The sequence below is a fragment of the Mus caroli genome, chromosome 1, assembly GCF_900094665.2.
Source record: "Mus caroli chromosome 1, CAROLI_EIJ_v1.1, whole genome shotgun sequence".
In the NCBI taxonomy this organism is placed as follows: Eukaryota; Metazoa; Chordata; class Mammalia; order Rodentia; family Muridae; genus Mus; species Mus caroli.
In genome coordinates, this window is record NC_034570.1 from 103,171,307 (window position 1) to 103,197,589 (window position 26,283).

The window sequence follows — 26,283 nt, forward strand, 5'->3', positions numbered from 1 at the left end:
TGTATATATATATATGTGTGTGTGTGTGTGTGTGTGTGTGTGTTTATATTCAGAAATATGTAAATACAATCTGCTAAGTCTACATAATGTTACTCATGTAATTTCGGGGTCGACTGAGGAATCAGGTAGCAGATTGGTGTGCTTGCTCTTCCCTGATGATAACTATTTCCCTAGGTTATTAGCATTCCTTTGTAGTATGCAATTCTTTTTGCAGAGTGAAGTTCTTATGGATTCTCCTCTGTCCATGTCAGGATGCCTATTGTTGTCCTTGTCAGCACAAGTTTTGGCATTCGTGTTGGTGACATGAATATATATCCTTTGTGTGGTGGAGTATGCATGTGCTGTGGCACACATCTGTGGATAAATATTTAGGTACATACACACATATATATTCATATTTCATGTGTTTGTGACATCTTGAATTATAGGCTTATCGATCAGCTTTACCTGCTGCAATATATAGCCAGACACATATTCTTTGCTTCTTTCTTAAACATTATCCTTTATTAAATACAGATATCTGATATTTCTATAGAATATTGTGTTAGCCCTAAATATTGAAAATTAGTAAAATATGCATTGTTAAATTCAGTAGGAACTTTACTACTATACCCTAAGCTATGAGAAGGAAATTTTAAAACAAAACTCTTCCTTCCTCTTCCACCTAATACTTTATTTGGTTTCTAGGTTACCACACTCTCTATTTCCCTAAGGTATTCACATCCTTTTATCCTTGTCTCAATTTCTAGACCACACAAACTTTAATATCTCACAGATGCCTGATACATTTAACCTTATCATGTCCATCACTGACCTTTCCCTTTAACTCCATAATGAAGTCCAGGACATCAACACAATTTAAAATTTTAATTTAAAATTACACAGCAATTTAAAATTTCACAGCTGAAATTTCTATTTCTTTACCTTACTTCTCTCATCTTTTTTTTTTTTTTTTTACCAAGTAAAACACATTTCTTCTCTGTACATGCACTGGATGAACCCTTTTAATATATTTGTAATTTGTGCCTTCTTGCTGTACCATGAGTAAAATGTCTTACAAAGATCTCTGCTCCAAAAGTGTTTCAAGAATTCTATTGCTTTCACCACCTACTTCAATACCTTCCTATTGTTACATCTCTTCAGCTATTTCCTTGTATGCTGATAAGCAGTGGGTATGATTTGCTGTAGACCTGTTCTTTGGCACATCAATACTTAAGTGCAGGTTCAGACAATAGGAAATATTTCCATTATTCTTTTTTAAACCCACTATTGATTTCAGAGCTTATTCTATGAGGGGGAAAATGTTGGTATATGTAGCCTCCCATAAGCCTGAAGCAGGCTAAACCAGAACTTGACCTTGCTGCCACTAAGGAGATTATCTAGGGTGGAGCTTTTCTCCCTAGATCACTCTATTGTTCTACCACTGTTGCTGTTCCTCTTCAAGGTACTGCTACCTGCTGAGAGGCCTGGGAGCTATTCTGGAGACTATGCCCTATCCTGCATGTCATCACCTGCCCCTGGTTCCAGGCTTCAAGGATGAATTGGTGGGAATGGACTTCCCCCCCTCTTTTATAAAGCGTGTCTGTCATTAAAATTTTGAACCTTGAGCAGACTAGTTGTCTTGGTTCCATTATTTCTCAACCTGCCTAGGCTCCCTCTTTTCTTCCAGATTCCAAGATGCCTTCCAGGCTCGAACCCAGACATTAGAACCACAGGCCGGCCCCAACAAATTGGCGCCCAACATAGGGCTCGAACCAATGACCCTGGGATTAAGAGTCCCATGCTCTACCAACTGAGCTAGCCAGGCAGCTAAGATTTAATTACCATTGATTATAATTGATAACAACTATAAAAGCTTTCTTTACTTTCTGCAAGGCCTTTTGTTCTTTGCCAGTTAATTTTTGTCTCAATAGCACCTGACAAAAACTTAAGTTCTCCTGTGGTGAGTTTAAGGTGAGGTCTTAGCCAATTAACATCTCCTGGAAGCTTTTGAAAATAAAATTTTGAAGCAAATCAAATTTTCCTTCTTAGATTTTCTGGACCACGATTTTCTAGTATAGCTAAAAACCTAAGTATTAAAAGATATTGCCCCTGAATCTTAAGGAATCTTAAGGAATCTTAAGGAATCTTAAGGAATCTTCCCTGAAGGCAGGGAGAGGTGAGGTTCCCCAGTCACGGTTTGGGAAACAAAAGAAATGCCACACAAACCTCTGTGAGGCTGCTCCAAGCTGAGTCTACCCAAGCACAAACTTTTCTCAATCTGAGTACTCTGCCAGAGTCCTGGCCGAAATATTATCCCTATTTTGAAGTATCTTTAAAGACCTGTTCTCCTGGATTCGCTCCTGCCACATGTTGTTTAGAATGACTCTAACTCTGAGTTACCAATTTTAAGCTAACTTTCTGTTACAAGCAAAAGGCTGCCTGCCCCTTTAGGAGCTCCATTTGCAATCAACTCCCAGCAGGGCTTTTCCAATCACACTAGCACTTCTCTAAATTTTCACATAGCTCTAAACACATACACAAAACACACAAAACAGAAACCAACAGATCCAGACACATGCAACTCTTACTCATCCTCCACAAGCAGGCAAAAGAATAAGGGAAAGCTTCCATTTGATAAACAAAACTAGGTCCCTCTGACCGATCTCTGGATCGGTTGTCTCTCTGGCTCTCCCCACTCCCCAGGCCATCCCCTGGTGAGGTCTTCCTAGGACATCTGCTGACCACAGTCCTCTGGTCCCTACAGCCCGAAGGGACAGCTGCAAATACCAAGTGTGGATTTCAGAAAACCTCATCATCTATAAACACCAGAGAATCCAAACTCAGGCGGATCTAAACTCAGACTGTGCCATGTTTCAGAGACACTGGACGAAACACAGACAGCAAACCAACACAACAAGCACATGTTCGTTTTGGAAACATAAAACAGACACTCAGAACCAAGACACTGGCCTGCACACACACAAGAGGGGATTCCCTGATTTTCTCTCTGTCCCTGGGAGAGTTTCAAAATCTACTTTCCTCCCGCCTGATGGAGTTTCCAACTGCAGCCATCCGCCTGATTATAAAATCCCTTTTATTAAATCCTTATATTGCTCTCACCTAAAAAGGCAGCTTCTGGAAACTGCCGCCGATTGCCTGCCTGTTGAGTTCCTAGTTCCCGATAACTCACTGGTGAACCTAAGTGAATCTAGCGCGCGGGTTTAGTGCTGATCTAGCTTAGTCAGTACCTTCTCAGGTACGAATTTTCTTTAATTTTTTTCTTCTTCCATGGAGCTCCAAACCAGCAGTGCTTCTTCCAAATGTCCTCTGCCTTTCCCAGGCTCCGAGTTGGTTCGCCAACTTGTTTGGGCCGGCTAGTGTCTCACAAAATACCATGGCTTGGACTGTACTATATCTCTGGGATCTATTACAGGTTCTATTAGATGTTGATTCTGACCCACACATGGTACTCCTCTGTTACAGTTTTCCACCTACTCTATCCATTTTCACTGTCAGTCCAATACCACTTACTTTTCCAATCCCCTGGATTACTTTGGAGTTCAATATTCTCCTTTCTCTTTCTACTTCAGGACTATTAAAATAGTCTCATCCTAATGGGACTATTCCTATATATATTATGCACACCCTGATTATATTTTCAGTAACTAATTGACCCCCTTTTATACCCAAATACTTAGTGCTTTTGAAAATATTGTATGATGTACTTAATCTTTTCTTTTTTGTGCTTCTAGGTTTATATTAGAAAGGATTCTTGATTGAATATTCATAAAATATAAATATTTACTATAACCAAAATGGTGGTTTCTAATTAAATAATATAATCACAGAAATTCATTATCCTGTATTAAACTTTAAACATGAGATCAGTAAATATGTTTCTCTGCTTTGTATTTTTTGCATCAGGTCAAACATGAACATTCCTTTCCTTGACTATAGTTATTTCTATATGATTTTCTTCATCTAACTAGTTCTATCAATTAGCTAAAAGTTTCTAGGACAGACTTCTAATTAACTAATCATCTCTTACTACATCATGACATCGCTGCTCAGGAGTCAGTGATGTTTAGAATTCCATCTTCTGTTCATCAGTTAAAATAATATATCATATACTACATTAATCCCAAGTTTAGTGTGTCAATCACCTTACCCTTTGATCTGTTGTACAAATTCATTGGACTCAGATATTAATTGCTAGTATTGCTCTAAAATATTTATAATTTAGAATTGTGTCACGCCACTATATCCACCTCTACTCTTCTATATGAATCACATATATTCAGTTGTGTAGTCTCCTGAGAGATAAAATTCTAGAAGGGAAGTTCAAATTATCTGTGTCCCTGATAGTTTTTCATATAGTGTGAAGGAAAACATTGCTGCTATGTCAAACTATCCCATGTAGTTATGTGTAATCAAATACACATACTTATTGTATGTATCTTATATTCAATTATATAAGATATATTTATATCCTATATAATTGTATATTATGTTATATTAATTATATTATATATAAATACATAATATACATTATATACCCTTATAATGTATATTGTATAAACATATAACTATAATTGAATATCTTCATCTTTATAAATCAGTTTAACCTGGCTTTCTTATGTACTAGTATAATTTATTACTTATTACATCATTATATTAGAATCATTAAATATTATGTTTTGAGTTAATAGAATGAAACATTAGTAACTTGGAAATAAAAAAATATGTGTGGAAGAATAACTTTTCATCAATCAGTTATTTCTGCCTCTTGCTAGATTGCTTTGTTCATGACAAAGACTTAAGTTTTGATGAAGTAAAATATCATGGTAGAGGTACAGAAATGTGATGTTCTTTAATACTTCAAATTTTAAAAATATATAATAAAATTATGTATGTAGCATATGTACATATATAATATATAGTTTATAACCCAAGTGATTTATTTTATGTAATACATATTTGGTATCATTTGTTGGTATTTATTAAACATTATATTAAAATAATATAAAAAATGAAATGCTCTGTTGCTCAGATTTTGGTGATCTATTGTGATTTCATCTTACCTCACCAGATTCAGCATTTTCACAAACATAAGTCTCATAGAATTGAGAGAACTCAGGAGCATTGTCGTTAATGTTAAAAACTTGTACATAAACATGAGCTGAAGAGATCTGCTGTACATTGTCTGGAAATTAAAGATATAGAATGCAATTAATTACATGTTTATTAAAAGTCACACAATAAATTGAATTGGAGGACTGTTGTATACTAATATTTGTACCTGAGGAAAACTAAAGATGGGAGTTTATGTCATCCACATACTTATCAGTAACAAAGGCCAGAAACAGAATCTATGTTCAGTTCCAGTCCCATTTAATTTGTGCATTCTATGTGCTATGGTTTACGCCCATGATTAGGGTAAAATGGGTAAATGATTGTTACATGAACACCTTATTAACATTTATGAGCTACTGGAAGTGTCTGCAGGAGTCCATTGCATTGGAATGGGAATAGGAATTAGTAATTTGCCAGTTTCTAATTTTCACACTTGCACTGCAAAAACATGTATATTTGCAAACTACCTGAGGTCCTAGCACAACTGAAATCTTTTATAAGGTCATAGTTTCATATTATGGAACACTAAACTTAGATCATAACTTACAAAGCATAAAGGAATAAACAATGCAGAATGAACATACAAAACCAAATAATTAAAAATAAGTCTTTAAAATTATAAAACAAAAAACACTAAACAATGATCTTTAAAGTTCCCAGTGTATTTCAAAATAAACTGTTACTTATATTTTTATTTTAATTATTTGAGAGAAAACGGTTTATGGATGACTTATAAAACACATTTCATCATCAAATAAAGTTAAGGCAGGAATTCAAAAGGGACTATGACATGGAGGTTGGAGCTGATACCCAGGCAATGGAGGCATGCTGGTTACTGCCTTACCCTTTCTTCATTGTTGGTGAAGCCTGCTTTCTGTTTCACTAAGAACCACTAGCCCAGAGTTGCCACCACCCACTGTTACCTGATCCCTTCCACATAAGTTATCCACTAAGAAAATGTACCACAAACTTGTCCACAGGTTTGTGAAATGAGTTCTCTTTTTTTCTTGGCTACTCTGTCAAGTTGAAACAACACTGACCAGCACATGTGATAAGCATTTATGACTGAGCCATCTCCATAGTTTCAGGCTTTAAAAAAATGTTTTTGTCCTTACTGCATTTGGCAATATGAGACCCTTTCAACTTGAACTTGTTCCAGGGCTGGTGGTAAATAGACTGTATATGCTTCAGTGTAGTTCTGGAGCCAGAAGTGAAAGGAATATTCAGGTAAAGGTATAGAAAAAAAGATAACACATTTTCAAGGATAGGAAAGGGCAAGTCATGAAGGCTTAAACCTGGGGATATGCAAAGAAACTGTTACAAGCCTAAAAGGGGAAGGCTGTTTGAATGTCTCTCAGATATGTTATAAGTCAGAGGGGATAACAGTGAGCAAATACTCAGACCAACTGATGTGTTTATAAAAAGATTAAAAGAGGAGGAATATGTTCTATGGGTTTGTGGTGAGGTATGGGGGAAAGGGGCATCTCAGCAGGCCCATGCAAAGCATCCCTTCCCAGTGAGGGACCAGCACATGATGGTATAATATAGTAGACACAGAGAAAGGCAAAGAGAGAGTGAATAGCAAAGTAGTGGAATAGAGACTGGCCATGAGCATGAGTGGAAAGGGAGGGGTAGGAATGGGGAATGAAGGGGAAGGGAAGCAGGGAAAGAGCAAGGGAGGAGCAAGAGACCAAGAGAGGAAAAGAGAGTGAGGAGGGGTCAAGCAGCTCCTTTTATATTGTGTCAGGCCTACCTGACTGTTGCCAGGTAACTGTTGGGTGGAGTTGAAACAGAATGCTAACACCATCTGTGCCCATGATAAGCAGCCAGACAACCACACAATCAAGTCCCTGCCTGGGGTTCCTATGTCAGCATCCCAGAAATAAGACCTTAGATAAGGCTTTTCCTTTTGTGTCACCTGTTTCATGTTTGAGAATGTAAATTTTGTGCTGTTTTTATCATTAAAAATTAGGTAATGACATTCAGAAAACACAGATTAGTAAATCAGGTCATGAAATGTTCTGATGATCATTTCCCTGCTGCCTTAGCTTCTTTGCCACCTAGAACTGGATGACTGGACGATGCCTTGTGGAAAAGAGGATAAATCTTAGCTCACCAACGAAAATAACATTATCATCTTATGACTAGAGGATAATCTTTGGGCATTGCTAAGTGTATATTGGTACTTCCTGTGTTTGCACTTGAGGTTTTATGTATACTCAATGTGTTTTTCTGTTAAGTAAAATTACAGTATATATTTATAATGTGATTTATAAAAGTAAATAAAAATAAATTTTGAAAACATTAATATTCTTAGTAAGCATACAGCAAAATTCTTATTTTCTTAAGTAATATGTATGTTTATCTTTGGACTTCAAAATATAGGTATTTTCCTAACATTACACACACACACACACACTCGCACATGCACCATAATGAAAAAAATTAGTTTATTCATATGTAACTTTAAAAAGTTGGAAATTACCAGAGCCATACATATATGAATATAAAATTTTCATACATGCTTTCCACCAATCACTGCTATTATATTTAAGATTGATGTCACTTTAAAATAGTATTTTGCATTTAGCTACGTATATATCACAAGGCTCCTAAACAGCATTCTTTTATGAGATTTTGCCTTCCTTTTACATAAAAGTACATAAGAATATAATATACTCAGACTTTTTACTTCCCATTTCAGAGCACTTGCTTTTAGAGTCCTGAGCTACCACACTGAGACAGAATTTGGGTTATCAGTAGCCTATATCCAGACATATTATGTAAGTTTGGCAAGTGTGACACTCTTGTTTGTTTGTTTATTTGTTTTTAAATTCATTTACTTTTTTTTTTATTTTTATCAATTTTGGAAAATCACAATACCACAAGAGGCACAGCTAAAAAAAGAAAAAAATGAATAAAACTACACCAAAAAGAAAAACAATAATAATAGCAGCAAAAGAAACCAGCAAACCTCTATCAAAAGTTAACACACATACAAACAAACACACACACACACACATCAAAACTGTGTAGTCCATGTTGTAATATATTGTTCAACTACTTGTGAACATGAGATCTTTACTTTGAGTGGTTGGTATGCCCTGGGTCATTATATTAGAACATTGATTTTTTTCCTTCTCCTAACAGGTTTAAGTGGCAGATGTTAACCTTTACTCTAATGGCTAAGTTTTGATTCATTTGTTCATTCATTCTTTGATTCATTAATTTCCCATGAATGAAAATATATAGATCCAGAGCTAGACATTATGTAAAGAGTAATAATAGACCTCAGCCCTATGTGAAATGTCTCCATTAAATCTCTTCCCTAGAAGCTCAGGGATCCCCTTGGAAGAGGAGATTTATTGAGTATAAGGTCGATGGAGAATGGAGGACACTGAGAATCCAAGAAACTCTAAATAAAAATGAAAAATCACCTATGAACTCACACAGACTGTGGCATCACAAGCCACATTCACAATCCTGAATAGGTCTGTACCAGGTTCTCTGCATACATATTATAACTTCTAGCACAGTTCTTATGGGATTTCTAAGTGTGAAATGAGTAGATCTCTGATTCTTGGGACTTTTCTTGTTCAAGTTGTAATCTCTTTGATTTTGTCAAATTCTATTTGACAGATTATTTTTTATCTTATGATTTATTTTATTATATTAATCAAAGCATGCAATCATTTTAATCATTTTACTTCCTTTTTGCAACTGCTAGCAGATTTTACCCACCTCCCTACCATCCCAAGTTTATGTTCTTTCTAACCCTTTCAAAATTATAAAATCAGTACCCAAACCAAACAAATAGCACAGATATATGTTAAAAAAACATTAAATAAGCCCGCAAATACATATTCAAAATGAAGTTTGTTTTGTGTTGTATAAGAGTGGTTCTGATGCTAACTAAGGTCCTGTTCCCCAATTAGTTCTTGATCTATCAGTAAGAAAGCCATAGGCCAATTACTGGGTGGAAGGAACAGGCAGGACTTTCTGGTTCTAGCAGGTGAGATACAGAAGTAGAAGAGAGGGAGAGAGTTCATCATTCTTCAGGGAGAGAAGCCCATCAGCCATCTGATATCTCAGTAGGAGCAGTTCCAGTCTGCTTTTACAGGTGGAGAGTTGGGGATGTTGAGCTGGGATTAAAGGAAACTGAACAACTAAAGTGGAGGGCAGGTGAAGAGGTGGAGCTAAGAGTATTGTTAAGGGCATACTTTTCCAGGTGGGAGATAATTAGCACCCAGCAATTGTGCCAAAAATGCAAGTAGACGTTGAGAAATGTGTGTCTTTGTTTTTTATCCATGGATTCAAGGGAAGCTGGGTAGGAGCTGGTAGCACGGCTAGTTCCCAACAATAAGGTGGGGTAGCAAAAGCTACATGCAACAGTGTTGGTTAACTATTCTTGGGAATAGTACCTGAACTTGAGTATGGCTGATATACCCCATGCCAGTACATTATAATCTTTTTTATTTCTTTTCTTTTTTTTTTCCTTCCTGTAGCCATCAATTTCTAATAGCTTCTTTGTTAGAGCTAGGACTTTATATATGCATCTCCTTCCAAATCCTGGGGCTTTGTTGGGTTTGCACTATGTAAGAACTATTCCAGCTGTTGTCGTTTCTGTGAATGCATATGTCCATTAGTCCTGTTGTGCTTGGAAGACACTGATTTTTTGGAACTATATATCGCTTTTAGCTCTTAAAATCTTTCACTTCCTCTTACATACAATATTCCTGAGGTGTAAGGGAGTTTGATAGCGGCATCTCTCTTAGGACTGTGTGCTCTATCCCCTCTATCCATTTGCCCAGTTGTAGGTCTCTGGGTCAATTACCATCCATTGAAACAAGTTAACACTGAAGGTTTTTTTTTTTTCAACGCCATAATGTAACTCATTGCTATAGAAATTTCCTTCATATATCCATATATGAAAAAATTTAATTGCAGTCACCAAATTATCGTGGATATTCTCAAGTTTCAACTTGATTATGTTCTATAGTTTAGGGCTTATATCTAGGCATGGTGGTACACATATCTTTAAGCACAGGATTCAGTATACAGAACAATGGGGATCTCTAAGTTTAAGATCAATCTATAGAGAAAGTTCCAGGACAGCCAAACTTAGGCAGTAGAGGAGCTGGAAAACAGAAAGCTAGTGATAATATAATAGAAAAAGGGGAGAGGAGTCATGTTCCAGCTTCAGCAAGCAGTGGAACTTGGTAGCTTCAGCCAGGTGGCTCTGATTTTACAGTCAAGAATAGAAGTGTCTACTGGAATAATTGATGCAGGTTATCTCTATCTAATAAATTAGTGATAATTAAGAAAAGATTTTCATCACTGATGTGAAATAGTCTGCGGAGTGTTTTCTTAGAGCATAGAGAAACTGTGTTCTAATATAGTCCCAGTTGTTCCTCATGCTGCAGGTCAACTTAATAATAAGAATTACCCAGGTGATACTCTTTGGAACGCATAAAGAACTCATGGAGAACAGATGAGGCATGACATTGAAATAGGTCATGAAAGGCCATTGATACAGGGACAGCCTCATTTACAGTTGCCAGCCTAAGACTGAAGCAGTCATGCAAAGAAATTGAGGCATGGAACAATGAAGAAAGCCTATAAGAGGCTGTTGGTCAAGGCTAGTTGCAATGTAAGACTATAGGAATTTGTTGATGCCAGTCCCATAGAATAATCACCAAGAAAAGTAGCAACAGTTGAATTAAGTCCAGCAGAGCCTAGAGTGATATAGAGGGCAGAATTGGATAAGTGACCAAATCCCTTTTGAAGAGCCCAGAAGATCATGTGGATCCCAGACCTTGGAACTCAAAACTGTGTAGCTGAATTTGTCTTAGATTCGCAAGATTTTAGATATATTAGAGTATTGTTATACCTGCCTAGGAAAGTTGCAAATAGGGAGTGGAAGCATCCCAAGAGAACTGCTGCGGTATGCCAGATTTACCAAGAACAGTTAACAAGGATGAAAGTCATTGGTTATCTGGAGCGGACATTAATATCGGGCTTGGAGACTTGGAGTTTAGAATTTGACCAGCTCGTTTTTGGTCTTGCTTTAGTTCAGTAATTCCTCCCTATGACACTTTGGTATGAGTACATATCCTGTGCCATGATATGCTGGAAGTATGTGAACTGCTTTTTTATTTCAATTCTATAGGGAATTACAGTTAATAGATTGCATGAATCCCAGAAGAGTCTTTGAATTTTGGACTTTTAAGCATTTACAAGACTATACTAAACTACAGGAATTTTGAAATTGGACTGAATGTATGTTGCTTTTTGCTATGGCTGTGTATGACACTATAGACTCATTTGCTTGAATATCCTATGGCAGCCAGTAAATGGAATGTAGTGGTTTGAATATGCAGTGGTTTGAGTACATAGGGAATGGTAGTATTAGGAGATGTGGCCTTGTTGGATTATGTTTGTCACTGTGGGTGAGGGTTTTGGAGGTCTCCTCCTATGCCCAGGTTCTACACATTACAGAAGAGAGATTTCTTCTGGTTGTCTGAAGATGCCAGTCTCCTCCTGGCTCTATTATCATATTATCAACTTCAGATAAAGATGTAGAACTCTCAGCTCCTTCAGCACCATGTCTGCCAGACACTGTCATGCTTCTTCCCATGATGATAATGTACCAAACCTTTGAAATACTAAGCCAGCCCCAAATAAATGCTGTCCTTTGTAAAAGGTGCCTTGGTCATTGTGTCTATTCACAGATATGTAAATCCTAAGGGAGGCACACACAAAATTATCTAAAGTGAAATTAATGAATTGCTCTAAAAAAAACCATCCGTTTGAATGATATGCAAATGTTGAAAGTGCTTATCCAATGGTACTTTCTTTTTTTAAAACTTCATTCATTATCCTGTATCCTTTAAGCCTAAAGATAAAAATAATATGGGAAAATATAAGAATCACTTTTACTAAAATGGTTTGTGATTTTCAGAAATATGACCATATAGCATCAGAAACAGATTAGGATGGACTTCATTTTTCTGACCTGAAAATATTTACTATCAATTACCTTAAAAAGTCTACATACTTATAAGATTTGTTATAATTAAAATAAATGTATTTAGTTTATATTCTTTAGTTTTCAATTATTGACACTTTAACTTTATTTTTGTGTTTTAGTTTTTAACATTTGTTTGTCAAGAGTAATATACACTATGCATAAGGCCTAAGTTAATATAAATATAATTTTGATTCATATTATCAACTACACCAGTGATGTAAAATATTTTGTGAAAAATGTTTCAAAATTATACATCTAAATTTACTAAAACTTATAATTGCTGGATGGACTGATTGATTGATATGATTATTGGAGATAGATTTTACCCCTGAAACGATTTTGGCTTTATATTCTCACAAGACTTTATCAGTGTTGAACTCATAGGCAATTTTCAGTTCAGCCTTGCAAAAGTTGTGATTGAAGGAACCTAACTCTATATTTTATAGACTTTGCTCTTTACTTTTTCTTCAATTCCTTTATGATAATTAAACTGTTTTCAAGTCTTATATTTTGAATTTTATGTATCTATTTCTCTACTTATGATATAAAATTATAGTTTCAACATTAATACATTCTTCTTTAATGCTTTCATAATAATTTGAAAACATTTTAAGATAAAATTTTGCCGCAAGTATGTTATTTGAAAACTAACTGATACTATAATAATCTATTGAAATCCCCCTATATCAATATAATTTCTATAATCCTCACATTTTCAATGACACATGAATTAGAAAGTCAAGACAGTTTCAGAGTAATGAGGAATAAAACTTACATTCTTATGAATTATTACTTTATTATTTAAAAAGCTATGCAACAAGCATAGCTACAACTAGCATGTTATATTTGGCCTGTTCAGTGAAATGACTTATCACTTAAATTTTAAGGATAGATAAGAAAATCTATAAATCTTGATTAAGACTACAGCTCATACAGCTCATTTAATTAAAATATTAGATTAAAATAACTTTTCACATATGTTAAAGAGGTACCTTATTAATGAAGTGGAATTAAGACAATATGACTGAAACTGGGATTAGATATAATTGTGATTCCTCCTTCTCTTGTTACTTAAAGAATGTAGCACAGATTTAAGAGGCTACATGTTTAACATAGTATAGATCTAATAATGTTTATTTCAAACAGTTTTAAGTATGATGGAAAGCTGTCTATCCATAAAGAAATATTATAATATTGCCTATGATGAGAACACATAATATCATTATAAGATGACAAAGTATAAGGTTTTTTCTGTCTATCAAAGCTACATAAATAAGGAAATTTGAAGATAATTATTTGTGTAGGTCTATCCCTAAATAAGAATCCAGTTAAAAACATCAGAAAACTAATGAAATATGATACTTTAAGACTCACCAACAATAATAAACATCTTGGAAGGAGGTCAAAGAAATGTATGAAAAATACAATAGACTTACAGCAAGGGTATGGTTTTATCTTATTTGATTTTATGTGTGTATTTTGCCTTCATGTAAATTTGTATACTATTTTTATGCCTGGTTTGCATAGGACAAAAGAGGGTATCAGATCCCTTGAATCTAGATTTATAGAGGGTGGTAAGCTGCTATGTGTTTGCTGAGATATGAATCTTGGTCTCTTGGAACCCCAGCCAGTGATCACAACTGCTAAGTCTTCTATCTATCCCCATGGCTAAAGTATATTTTCTTGAGATCTTGAAATGATGCACATATTTATTTGTTATCTCATCATTTGGTTATGCTTCCACAACATATACACCATTGTTTATATCTCCTTGCATATGTTTATGGAATAATATCTAAAGTAAGAATTGATTCAATACTATAGACTGAATAGTGTATTGGACTGATTCATTGGACTGAACATGAGAATACATGCATATAAATTGTGTAGTTTTCATAATGTCATTTTCTTTTCAAATACCCTGAAGTTTTTGCTCAGTGGGATAGTGTTGATAATTGGTAGGAGATGAAGGCTTGACTGATTGCTCATGTTGTGCACATAAAGACATATTATATTATTGCTTATGATGAGAACACATAATATCATTATAAGATGACAAAGGATAAGGTTATTCTGTCCATCAAAGCTACATAAATAAGGAAATGTTGAAGATAATCATTTGAGTAGGTAGTAGCTTTCTTGCAAATTAAAGATGTGTATTAATGTTTTGATTCTAGTTTATAATGCTAAAATTTACTTTAAAAAGAAAAGCACCAAAAAGGAGAATTTACTAGAGATTTTCTCTATTTTCAATATTCTTTAGATTAAAAGCATTATTTAATTAAATCATCTGGCATTCTTTTTTTAAACCAAATGTGATTTCATTAGTCTCATAATTTTTAAATTTTTTCATAATGAGAAAATTTTGAGTCTACAAATACTGACAGTAGGACCAGCGACATTGCTCAGAAGGCAAAGAGTCCTGCCATTAAGTCTAATAGCCTGACTTCTATCCCTGAAACCCAAATAGTAGAAAGAGCGAAATAATTCTTTGAAAATATCCCTTGTCTTCAAATATACACCAATGCATAAATGTATATGTGCACACATGTACATATATACATGTGACAAGTGAATAAAGAAAAATCAAAATACACTGTGTAGAAATTGTAAAGAATGTCCCTAATCACTTATTTTGTAATGTAAAGAAATTATCTAGTGTAAGAAAGTAAATAATTTATTTTATTTCCCTCGTATACGAGAAGAGTTTTGAAGTGACTTGTTACTGTAGCTTTGACAAATTACAATCTTTAGTATCTGAAAATTATTTTACAGGAAATCCTTTGTATTTTTAATTTCAATTTCTCTCTTGAAATGACCTGATTTATTTATTTTTATATAGCTTTACAGAACAACATAATTGTTTAGTCTCAGAAACTCAGAATGGATAAAAGATCTAGTGTCTAGTAGAAGTATTGTCATGCCTTTTCACATGGAAAACCTTGACATTTCTGTCTACCATGAACAATCAAAATAGTCCTTCTGCTATACTTTACCATTTACATAGACAGATAATTAAAAATCTAGGACAAAGTTCACCTGTCTTGGTTCACTATGTAATTAGGTATGTATTTTAAATAAATGAATAAAGAGGCCCCATTCTAAATGTCTTACAGTAATTATACGCAGTGAATTTTATTAGGCAAGCATATGCTTCAAGCTTTACCTAATACCAATACACTCATAATTTTTTTTGCAATTCACTATAAAACCAATTACAAGGAATACAGGTTATTTCCTATATGGATTTAATCAATTGCTGTACTACTTTATGTTCAATAACTTAAATAACAAGAATTATTTGTTGATTTTCATATATCCATTACTTTTAGCTTTAATTAATATATATGATCAAAAAGTGATTAATTCACAATTTCAAGGACAATAACTAAACAACAAACTGGTATGAATGGATCTATTTGCATAATCAGAAAGACATCAGGAGTCTAGCTCTGAAGAGAAGGAATAACAAGCGAACAAAGGGCTGGTATCTGCTGATTATTAAAGTTGTACTATCTGAAAGCAGGAGTTAAGAGTAGAGGCTCAAAATGAACTACTGTTGCTGTGGTCTACAACAAATAAATCATAACCAAATGTTTGTCCAATCCTTTATGTTCCAACTCATAATCAGAATGAAATACGATTCATATTAAATGTGCTTTAGTACTAATTTACAATATTTGTTCTCATATTTCATTCTAAAAGGAGGAAAGGCAAATATATTCATATTAAGATTCTAAATATTACCTTAAAACAGTATAACCTGTTACAATTAATAAAAAAGTAATCTCTGGGTGATGGTGGTACATGCTTTAAAACCAGGACTCAGGAAGCAGAGGCAGGCAGATCGCTAAGATTGAAGCCAGCCTTATGTGCACAGCAAGTCCAGGACAGAGGTATGTCTGGAAAAAAACAAACTAAAGCAAAACAAAACAATACAACAAAATAAAATAAAACAAAAACTCAACAACAAGAAACAAAAGCAAAAAGTAAACAGTTAAAACAGCATTCCTTAAATAAAAAATATAGCTAATAATACCTAGTCAGTAGCATTTTAATTGTCTTTTCAAAGTATATGGTTTTTAAATGTACATAATTTTTATTACACATGATAATAAGAATAAACATGGAAAATGTATGCTAAAATTTATGAAACATCCATGAAAAAACATGACACATTGTTCTATAATAAACATATTTTATATTTAAATATCATCATTTTCATTATACTGTGTGTTTCATTCAACCTTTATTTTTATTAAGCCAATATTGTTAAGTAAGAAAAACTCAAATTTTAACAGTAAATATATTCTAAACTTTAAATACAGGAAGTAGGTAGTAACTTATAATAAGATAACCCACATACAAGTAGTTACATATAAATTTTTAATTTTATTTCTAAACATAAACGCATGTCAGTCTCTAGTTTCAAAATTATTTAATTGTTTACTAATTACAGTTATTGCCTCTGTAACTGGTTAATGAGGACTTACATGTTTCAGTAGCTGTGACAGTCAAGTTGTACCAAGCACTGACCTCTCTGTCAAGCATGTTAGTGGTGATTATTGTTCCATTGTCATTGATATCAAACATTTTGCTTCCAGTGAGATAATATCTGCACCAAAAGAAAAGAGATTATAACCAAATTGTAATATTTTATAGCAATGTTGTAGGGTATACTCGCATTCAAAACTGCAAGAGAAAATTTTAACTACATTCTTCACATAGAGAAGGTAATCCTGAATAATTCAAATAAACTACTTTACATATTTAACATTATACCCAGAATAAATGTTTAAAAACAGGCATGAAATAGCAAGTAATGAAAAAAGAGCCCCCCGAATTTAAAAGAGAGCAGTAAGGTCATATGGGAGGAAAATTTGAAAGCTACATAGAAAGGGACAAATGCTGTAGTTATACTATATTATCTAAAATTAATATAAATAGTTTTTGAAAACATAAAATTAAAAAGTTTTTGGAGAGAGGTATTATAAATACAAATTGATGGCTCTCCTACCTATATCATGAGAGGTCTTTAATGGTTAATGACTTGGTCAAAAGAATTGCAAGAGGCATGTCTCATATAAACCAAAGTACAACTAGGTCAGGAATGAAATATGTGACTGTCAACCTGTTACTGTTTCTGTTTTAAGTGTAAGCTCTTTGATCAGTCATCTTCTCCTATTAGTTTCTATTCTATACCATGAGCATTGTTTCAATGAATAAGCTCTATCTCATATAAAAATATATACCTATCTATAAATGTTTAATAAAATAAATTTCATTACATTACATTCTTTTGAAACATAATCAGAACAACCACGCATGGTAAACACTACCCTGGGGACCTTGAGAGAGGCTCCAGGAAAGAAGGGTTGATGGCCTTTTATGTCAGATACCTTTTGTCCCCTGCATTATTCTTGAACATGATTCTGTGGTTTCAGTGTCAAACATTTAAATTTAATTTGTAAGACATATTTATTCCTGTTGGATGTCAAATAATAGCTATAGAACCCAATGTAGTGAAAATAGATGCTTAGTGCTTTCTTCAGTGTACCATGAATCTGGATATGTCGTCCTTCAGCCTTGCTTTTGTGCTTTCCCTGATATAATCTATAGTGTGTGTCAGGCAATTGTATGTAAATTGGTCTGCCTGAGAACACTATGGTAAAAGGATGCTCTGCTACTATTTCATATGTGCTTACTGACTTTAATCTACAATTTTTCTTAGTTTTGTTGTGTCTTTTATTATATTTGTATTTGAAAGTACACTGAAACGGAAGTAATGTTATCCAAAGCATTGGATGGAATCTGCCCTATTCTCACAGTTCCTCAGATCCTTGGTCTTGCAGGTCAGTAAAAGGTGAAACATACTAACTCTTAACTCTTTTGGGAGATAAACTTCAAATATTAGAAACCATTTAAATCTATCTGTTCATTTGGGTTAAACATACTGATGATGAATTTCATTTACTTTTCTTGGAAATTAGCTGGGTTACAAGTTCTTTCATGAAATAGACTGAAATAATGGCCTCAAATTTAAAACAAAATAATTGGGGGTTGGGGATTTAGCTCAGTGGTAGAGCGCAAGGCCCTGGGTTCGGCCCTCAGCTCTGGAAAAATAAAATCCTTGGAGACACCCAATGTGTTTTATCTACTTGAGAATGACAAATAATAACAATTAAAGAGGCATAATACCTGGGGTTTAGCTGGTTTCTTGCTACCAACACTTTCTTGAGGACTTTACACAAATGTATTTTAGATTTACGATAATTATGTGGTAGGGGTGAGAATATTTTATACTTGAGTTGACAACTTTCTAAAAATGTTATCCTAATTTGAGGTTTAATGTTCAAAAAAATTTAAAATATGAATGAGGATGATACTTTAGACTAGAGTTCAATTTTAGATTAATTCAATGTTAAGTATTTTGACACATTTTACATAAATATCTACAAGTAGGTGCATTTTTTGATTAAACAAATTTGATGTAGAATTAAATGGTACTTTAATTGTTTCTATTTCGTATTTCAAATCTAATCCTTTTCCTGTAAAACACTATTCCAAAGAAATCCCATTAGAATTTTGAGATAAATGGTTTTGTTCATAGCTAAATAAACATTTGTTAAATGTAGGTAGAATAGTCAAGACCAAATAAATTGATCCAGATTGCACACAAAAAAATTAGACTACAAAAAACACAAAACAACACAGAATTGGGGATTTTATAGGTTTAATAAATTGGTTGTTGGAGGTTCTTTTCCAAGATTCATAACTTCACAAGCACTGAGTAATTGCCTAGCTTTCTAGGGTAAGACATAATTTTCTTCTTGTTGAATGGATCTTAGGTTCAATTAGAGAGCTGTTGGTTACTACCAAAATATAGGCCCTGAGTGCTTACTGACCCCCCTATGGGTATCCTGACAAGCTCATTGTTGCGGTAACTACAGATATGTATAGTTTTGACCTCTCAACAATGAAACTTCTCTTTGCAGCATGTATTCAATCACAACCAATTGAATCCCAGAGTTGTGGAACCAAGTCCCAGTCAGTGCATTGGGAATACTGTCCCACACCTGTTGCTCATGGCATATTTCTCAAGATAGGGCTGAAAGATTGAAGGGGTAAGAGGATCAGATGTTTGTGATATTTTGTTTTCTAGTAATGTCAGAAGCTACAACCAAGAAATGTCATCAACTTGACTGCTTAAACATGAGATGAAAAAGTAAAACACCTATAGGCATGACAATGTGGATGAGAAAAAGGGGAGGTTTCAACCATACAAAAAGTATTACAGGTTTCTAAAAAAAAATAAATAAATACTGAGATTGGGAAACTAGTCTTCCCCAGGTAGGATCATACCAATTGGTTATGAAATAATATTCAACCGTGAAAATAACGTTTATACAATTTTGGTAAGAATAACACCATAAAAATTTTTAATAGTATCACATTAATTGTACATGATCCTGACCCTGTTTTGGTAACAGTGATTGTATACATAATTGATCACTTGATTAGTGCAGTGTCTGATAGTTTCTCCACTAGAGGAGTCTTTCCATGCCTTTATTATTATTATTATTTAAAAAGATCTGTTGATAACGTCTTGATGTTTCATCAAATTTCTCCTCCAACATTCACCTGCCAGTTTTCTCAACAACAACAATTAAATAGAAACAGGATTTGCCACCTAGTGGACTTAATGATTATTTCTATCCTTTATCCTTTTCATTATCAAAATCACTGTATTTCTATAAATAATGACATGTCTCTTTAATCATATTGGTTCTAATTCATAAAGAAGTTTCCCCAGTTAATATATATATGTATATATATATATATATAATATAATAAGTCAATTTATGGAAATATAATCTCATCTAAAAGTATACTCTCATGCTGTATAGCTATGTCTTTCAAGTCTGTCATGGAGAGCAAGCCCTTACCTTCTTTGACTTCTGGATTCATGAGAATCATAAGTATCCTGTGGCTTTTACAAACAACACTTCAGTATCTGAGTACATGTCACATGGCAGGATTTTCCCTGTGTACCTCAGAGTTCTAACATGTCTGCAGACATTTTGTACTAATGTCCACCCTTGGTTTTACCTTGCTTTTATCTTTACTGTAATTGTGTCCCTACAATATCCTATTCTTTAAAACGTGGGCATTATCACTCAATATGTCTTTGGAGACAATTCTTGGCACAGATAAAGCGGAAAAATGTCTTCTCAGGATGATTTTATGTAGTTCTGTAAGTGCAATGATCTTTTGTTAATCCCTTGTGATAATCTCCTTATAATCACAAGTTATTGTACAAATCATGAAATAATGTGTTTTGAATATAGAAACTCTACCCAGAATTTCTAATGCTAGGTTTTATTGGACTTATGAAAAACATAAGTCCTAACCTTTCTTCCAGTTAAGGGGTAATTAGAATTTTATCATTAAACATGCATTTTTTAATCAACATCCTAAGGAAACATCCTAAGGAAAGAGGGTTTTTTGTTTGTTTGTTTGTTTGCTTGTTTTTTCTTAAGGAAATTATATATCAGTTTATCTGAACACCACACAAGTATTCCTTCTGGGTTCAAGCTGTGCCTCCAAAGAGTAAAAGAGTTCACAGCACCCAAATCATATGTACAAGACTGCATATATTCTCTGGATAGTGGGCTGTGAAAAGTTAGTGGGAAATAAAAATCAGTAAAAGCAAATAGTAAAATATTGGATTTTATATTTATTTAGATTATACTTTGTATTTTGGCAAAACAACCACAACTTTACAACTAAAACTAGGCTTTTATTATTATTAGGTATTTATTTCATTTACATTTCCAATGCTATCCCAAAAGTCCCCCACACCCTCCCCCACCCACTCCCCCACCCACCCACTCCCACCTCTTGGCCCTTGTGTTCCCCTGTACTAAGGCATATAAGGTCTGCACAACCAATGCGCCTCTCTTTCTGCTGATGGCCGAACAGGCCATCTTCTGATACATATCCAGCTAGAGACACTAGCTCTGGGGGGGGGGGGTACTGGTTATTTCATATTGTTGTTCCACCTATAGGGTTGCAGATGCCCCCAGTTCCCTGGGTACTTCCTCCAGCTCCTCCATTGGGGCCCTGTGATCCATCCAATAGCTGACTGTGAGCATCCACTTCTGTTTGCTAGGCCCAGGCATTAGACCTTTTTTTTTAATAATTAGGAAATATTTGTTTCTCTACAACACAGAAATTTATTGCACCCATTCACTTAAGTCGCTTTATTCCTAGAAAATTTTGATTTTTTAAAAATGATTTTAATTAAATATTATTCATATAAGTGAAATATGGATTGCCATAATTTGTGGACTGAAGTGGAATAATCAAGATTTTCTATCTCCTCATATCTATTCCTGAGTTAAATTGAAAGAACCTAGTGGGGAAACCCCCACCCAATTCCTGATTTGGCGTGAACCCAAAAAATCACAAAGGACCATCTCTTGATGTAATTACATGAGGACGTTTAATTACAGAGCTCCGGACCGACATGCATCCCAAACAGGAGATAACGGATGTTGGCCACGAGGCTCGAAAGCTAGGGGTTTTTATGGGGTAAAGGGCTTAGGGGTGTGGAATTCAGCATAGCAACACACTATTGGCTTATTTAAACATTTACAGAAAGATTACAGGGCATCAGGATTTTGTTCCTGTGGGCTGGGGGCTTATCTTTGTTCACATAGCAACCAGTTGATGTTGCTTTACCCGGCGTCAAGGGGCAGTAGACAGAGGGGAGATTCCAGCCAGGTGGTGTAGACCCAGACGAGATAGCCCTGCTTGTACAATCAAGCTGTTCTTAGGAATGTCTTAACAACAGCCCTGTCTGTTCTGCTTTATTCTCAGGCGCAGGCCACAGGTTCATAGACAACTCTTTTACATGAATCACAAGATACAAAACCTCATTTTCTTTCAAAAGTATTAGAGGAGGCAGCAAGATAGCTCAGTTGATTAAGGTTTTTGTCACCAAACTGAAAATCTAATTTTAATATCTTGGTCCCACATTGGAAAAGAATAGAACTTTCCCAAGAAGTTGTTATCTGTCCTCCAAACACATCTACCATGAGCAAGCCCACAGGTACACACACACACACACACACACACACACACACACACAGGTATTGTGCTGTATTTTAGGTTAGGATTACCAATTACATATTTTCCACCTTGACTTTTTCAATGCATTTTGATAAACATTTAGACTATTTAAACTTATATATTCCATTGATACAAATCTGTTAAGTACTAAATTTAGAAATACAGTTTACAAAAGCCTCATTTTATGTTTTCAATAAATATTATTTCATTGAAACTTCTCATTAATCAGTTAAAAAATGTTAATGTTCATATCTAAAACTTACCTCATAGGAGATTGTCTTCGATCTGGGTCTATGGCAGAAACCGTCCCTACAATTGTTCCATATGGCTTTCCTTCAGGAATTTCAAATATGTAATATGGTAAGAGGAAAACAGGAGGTTCATCTTCATCTTCTACTTGAACTTTAATGTAGGTTGTGGAAGCATTAACATGGGCAGGTGCAAGCTCTTCATCCACATGGCAGTTTTTAACCTTAGCTCTAATGCCATAGTAGCTCTGCTGCTCAAAATCAACTTTCTACAAATAAATGCAGCATGTTGAGAAGAAATAATTTCAATGAAACAAGGTTTAACTTTAAAAACTTAACTTATTCATGTCTCAATACATTTAATCTAACCTTGATTTTAATATATGCAAATTCATCTCCTATACTGATTACTCAGGAATCAAAAGTAGAACTTACTTATATGCTTATTTGAAATAACTGTAATATACTTTAGTAATAATATTATGAATTTATGAGTTTAAATATTTTAGAAAATTGAGAATTAATGTCTTATTAGCTAAGGTATTTTTCCAAATTATCCATCATGAATTTTTTTATATTTGAACATCCCAATTAAAAATATTTTATAAAACTATATCACTCATTTCTAAATTAATTGCATTTCCAAGCTACATATCATGATCTCTTCAGTTAAACTATTAGTGAAGCAAAAATATAACCAATAACCATAAATAATTATATATTTTTGTTTAGATTTTGCACTACTCATTGAAGTAAATAATTTAAATGTATGTACCGTTTTAAGTATGACTATCCCTTCTTGGGTGTCATTGTCAATGATTATGTCAAATATTTTTGAATCATCATCTTCAATGCTGTACTCCATCTCTGCATTCTCCCCTATGTCATCATCATAGGCCACAATTTTCCCTATTGATGTTCCACTGGGTGCAGACTCAGATATAGTGAAGCGGTAGAAACCTTTACAAGCAAAGTTCCAGATATTTTGGATAAATTTTTAACACATTAAACTTAAAATTTTCACATATTGTATTTGTAGTCTTTAGAAAAAAACATGACTTTTTGCTACCATTTTTATATCTTAATATTTCTATCTCTCTTAGATTTGTACATATAAAACTATATAAAAGTATATTTACTATTATTCACAATATGTGCTGAAATAGAGAAATATTCTTTCATGTCAGTATTCTAAACATGGTAATTTGTGAGGTCAAAAGCAGTCTACATAATGAAATTATTTAAAGGCATGTTAATTCTTTTATGACTTTCCTCAAATCATTTCACAGATTTCCTTTGGAATATTTGTATTGTTTTAAACATGAAAGAAATACTAGTTAAAAATTGCTGATATTCTACCACTTTATTTTTAGAGCAAAAGTAACAATTTGTACCCTAGAATTTCTTTCAGTTCAAAAACATGTGTGATTACAGAAAGTAAAATAGTGCCTTGTTATCATACATTTGTTTATGGGAATTGAGCAATGGATCAATGGTTAATAGCACTGACTAGTCTTCAGAACATCCAAGTTCTATTCCCAGAACCTATCTTATCTCAGGTGCTGCACAAATATCTGCAACCCATTTTCTAGGGAATCTGAATGCTGTCTTTAGACACACATTCATATGGTGTAGTCAGACACATACACCTAAATAAGTCATAAAAATGATAGAAATATGAATCTTTGGACTTACATGTTATTGAGTTTATATTTAGCTACTCTTTTCAAAACGAGAAATACCCAAAGTATTTCATTCTTCAACACTTTTTTCTATTCAGTTCACCTTTTATTTTTTAATGTTGTTTCAACATAGACTCCTTTCAAAGTCATGCTCTAAAGTTTTGAGAAATAATATGTATATATTTTTTCTTCAGTTTATGGTCTTAAAAAGGAAGCAGGTAATAATCATGATGTCTGTAAGTGGGAAGGTGATAATGTAGTGGGATTGTTTTTCACTTGTGCTAATGTAAGATGCATTCATAGTTGAAAAGACTTTGGGATATGAACTGAAATTAGTGATATTTGAGGAAATACAATACTAGAATATCAAAAGGTTAAAGTCTTAAGTGCTCTAAGGGCACAGGACAAATTGTAGAGTTTGATTCATGTCCTCATGGACAGGACAATAAAGACAGATCCTTTTTAAGCATTACTTGAAATTAGTTTGTACCAATGATTAGACTGTTTTCAATGAGATGAAACACTATGGTGAGGATATCTGCTGTGCACCTATCAATTTCACTAAAGCTATGTGGAGTAGAGAAAAGTAGGTCAAGGATACAAGCACAAAAATTAGATGAGAACACATTGTGATGAGAGGAGAGATTAAGGTATTGGAGTGAAACAAGGACAGAGAACCGAAGTAGTGGGAGGCTCTTAACCATTTTAAAGGCCAAATCAAGAGAATTCTCAGACTATTTAATTTTTGGTGTAAGAGATAAAACATGAAAACAAATGGCTAAAAGCTTTCAATAAAATTATTTTCCATTATCAGATGATGAGTTGTGTGCCTTTATGTCTGGGTTTTAAGTATTCATCTGTATGTGTGAGTGTGTGTGTGTGTGTGTGTGTGTGTGAAACATTTGTGTCTCTGTATGTGTGTATGTGTATATGTGTTTGCGTGTGGATGTGTTAAATGTGTGTATGTGTTTGTGTATGTGTGTAGTGTGATATGGTGTGCATGATATATGTGTGTTTCTGTGTGTTACGTCTATGTATATGCTAATTTGCTAACAGACTGTTTAAAACAAGAATTATCATGAAATGTGTTGTATCAGTCATCAATTCAGACAAAGTAAAAAATAACACTTGAAGTATATTTGGCACAGTATACTGTGAACTAAATCAATGACTTTGCATGCAGTGTAGTGTTTGATTTGCCAATCATTAAGATTGATTTGAATCATTTCAGATAATAAGATTTCTGCATGAGAACTATAATATTTGAATTTGTTATTAATGGGGATGAGAAATAACCAAGCATAAGAGAGTCAAAGGAGAGGTGAGACTATAGCATGAACTTTTCAAAATATATCACATCTTAACACTATGCAGCATATATAAAGGGAGAAATTCCATTTTAGTCTAATACCACCAGTGTTATATATGCTATATCTGTCTATTTAAATTGTAGACCAGTGTCATTATGAAGTATATAACACTCTTTTGTTAGGATAAATGATTTAATACTTCTATTATTGGCAAGTATTGGCTGCAGAGGGTTATTTCTATAATCATTAAAGCATTAAAGAAGGAAAGTTTTGTACATGCTTACACATTAAAATCTACTATAACTATAATTCCATCAAAACCCCTGAGTAATGGCAAGGATAAAAGTTCAACAAAAGTTGAAAGTTGAAAAACCATGTATACTGATTGGCCAAAGTGCATAAACAACTAAGTAAAGTGCCATCCTGTCAGTGAAGGTGCTAGTATATACAGAGAATTGCAAAAGGAAACAGTTCTAAGGAATGTAAAAGATAGGTAGGCAGAAGCACAGGCAATTAAAAGATAGTTTTTACCAAATGCTGTATCTCATGACTTTTCTCTGCTCTTAGAAAACTGAGGCAGAAGAATTGACATGAGTTGGGAATCATTGGGCCCTACAGACTGACACCAGACTTTAAAAATACATAAATTCAATAAAAATAATAACAACAAAAATAAAATAAAAATAGCTTAACAAATATTAAACTCGACAAGCCTCATCCGGCCGGAACAGCACCGGAGTAGCTAGAGCGCAGGGTCAGCTGAC

At 34.0% G+C, this 26,283-nt stretch overlaps 1 protein-coding gene and 1 non-coding gene across 9 annotated transcripts in view; both read right to left on the reverse strand.

Annotated features, from left to right (window-relative positions):
* Cdh19 (cadherin 19) overlaps positions 1-26,283 on the reverse strand; it is a 73,950-nt gene that overhangs the window by 13,906 nt on the left and 33,761 nt on the right. For all 8 annotated transcript variants that reach the window (XM_029478142.1, XM_029478031.1, XM_029478111.1 and 5 more), the window contains 4 exons: positions 23,303-23,487; positions 22,543-22,796; positions 16,639-16,760; positions 5,064-5,185 (listed from right to left, as the gene is read on the reverse strand). In XM_029478142.1, coding sequence (XP_029334002.1) covers positions 5,064-5,185; positions 16,639-16,760; positions 22,543-22,796; positions 23,303-23,487 — 683 coding nt within the window. The remainder of the gene's footprint in view (positions 1-5,063; positions 5,186-16,638; positions 16,761-22,542; positions 22,797-23,302; positions 23,488-26,283) is intronic.
* Positions 1,735-1,807, reverse strand: Trnak-cuu. The gene has a single exon. It is a non-coding gene; the product is annotated as a tRNA-Lys (tRNA).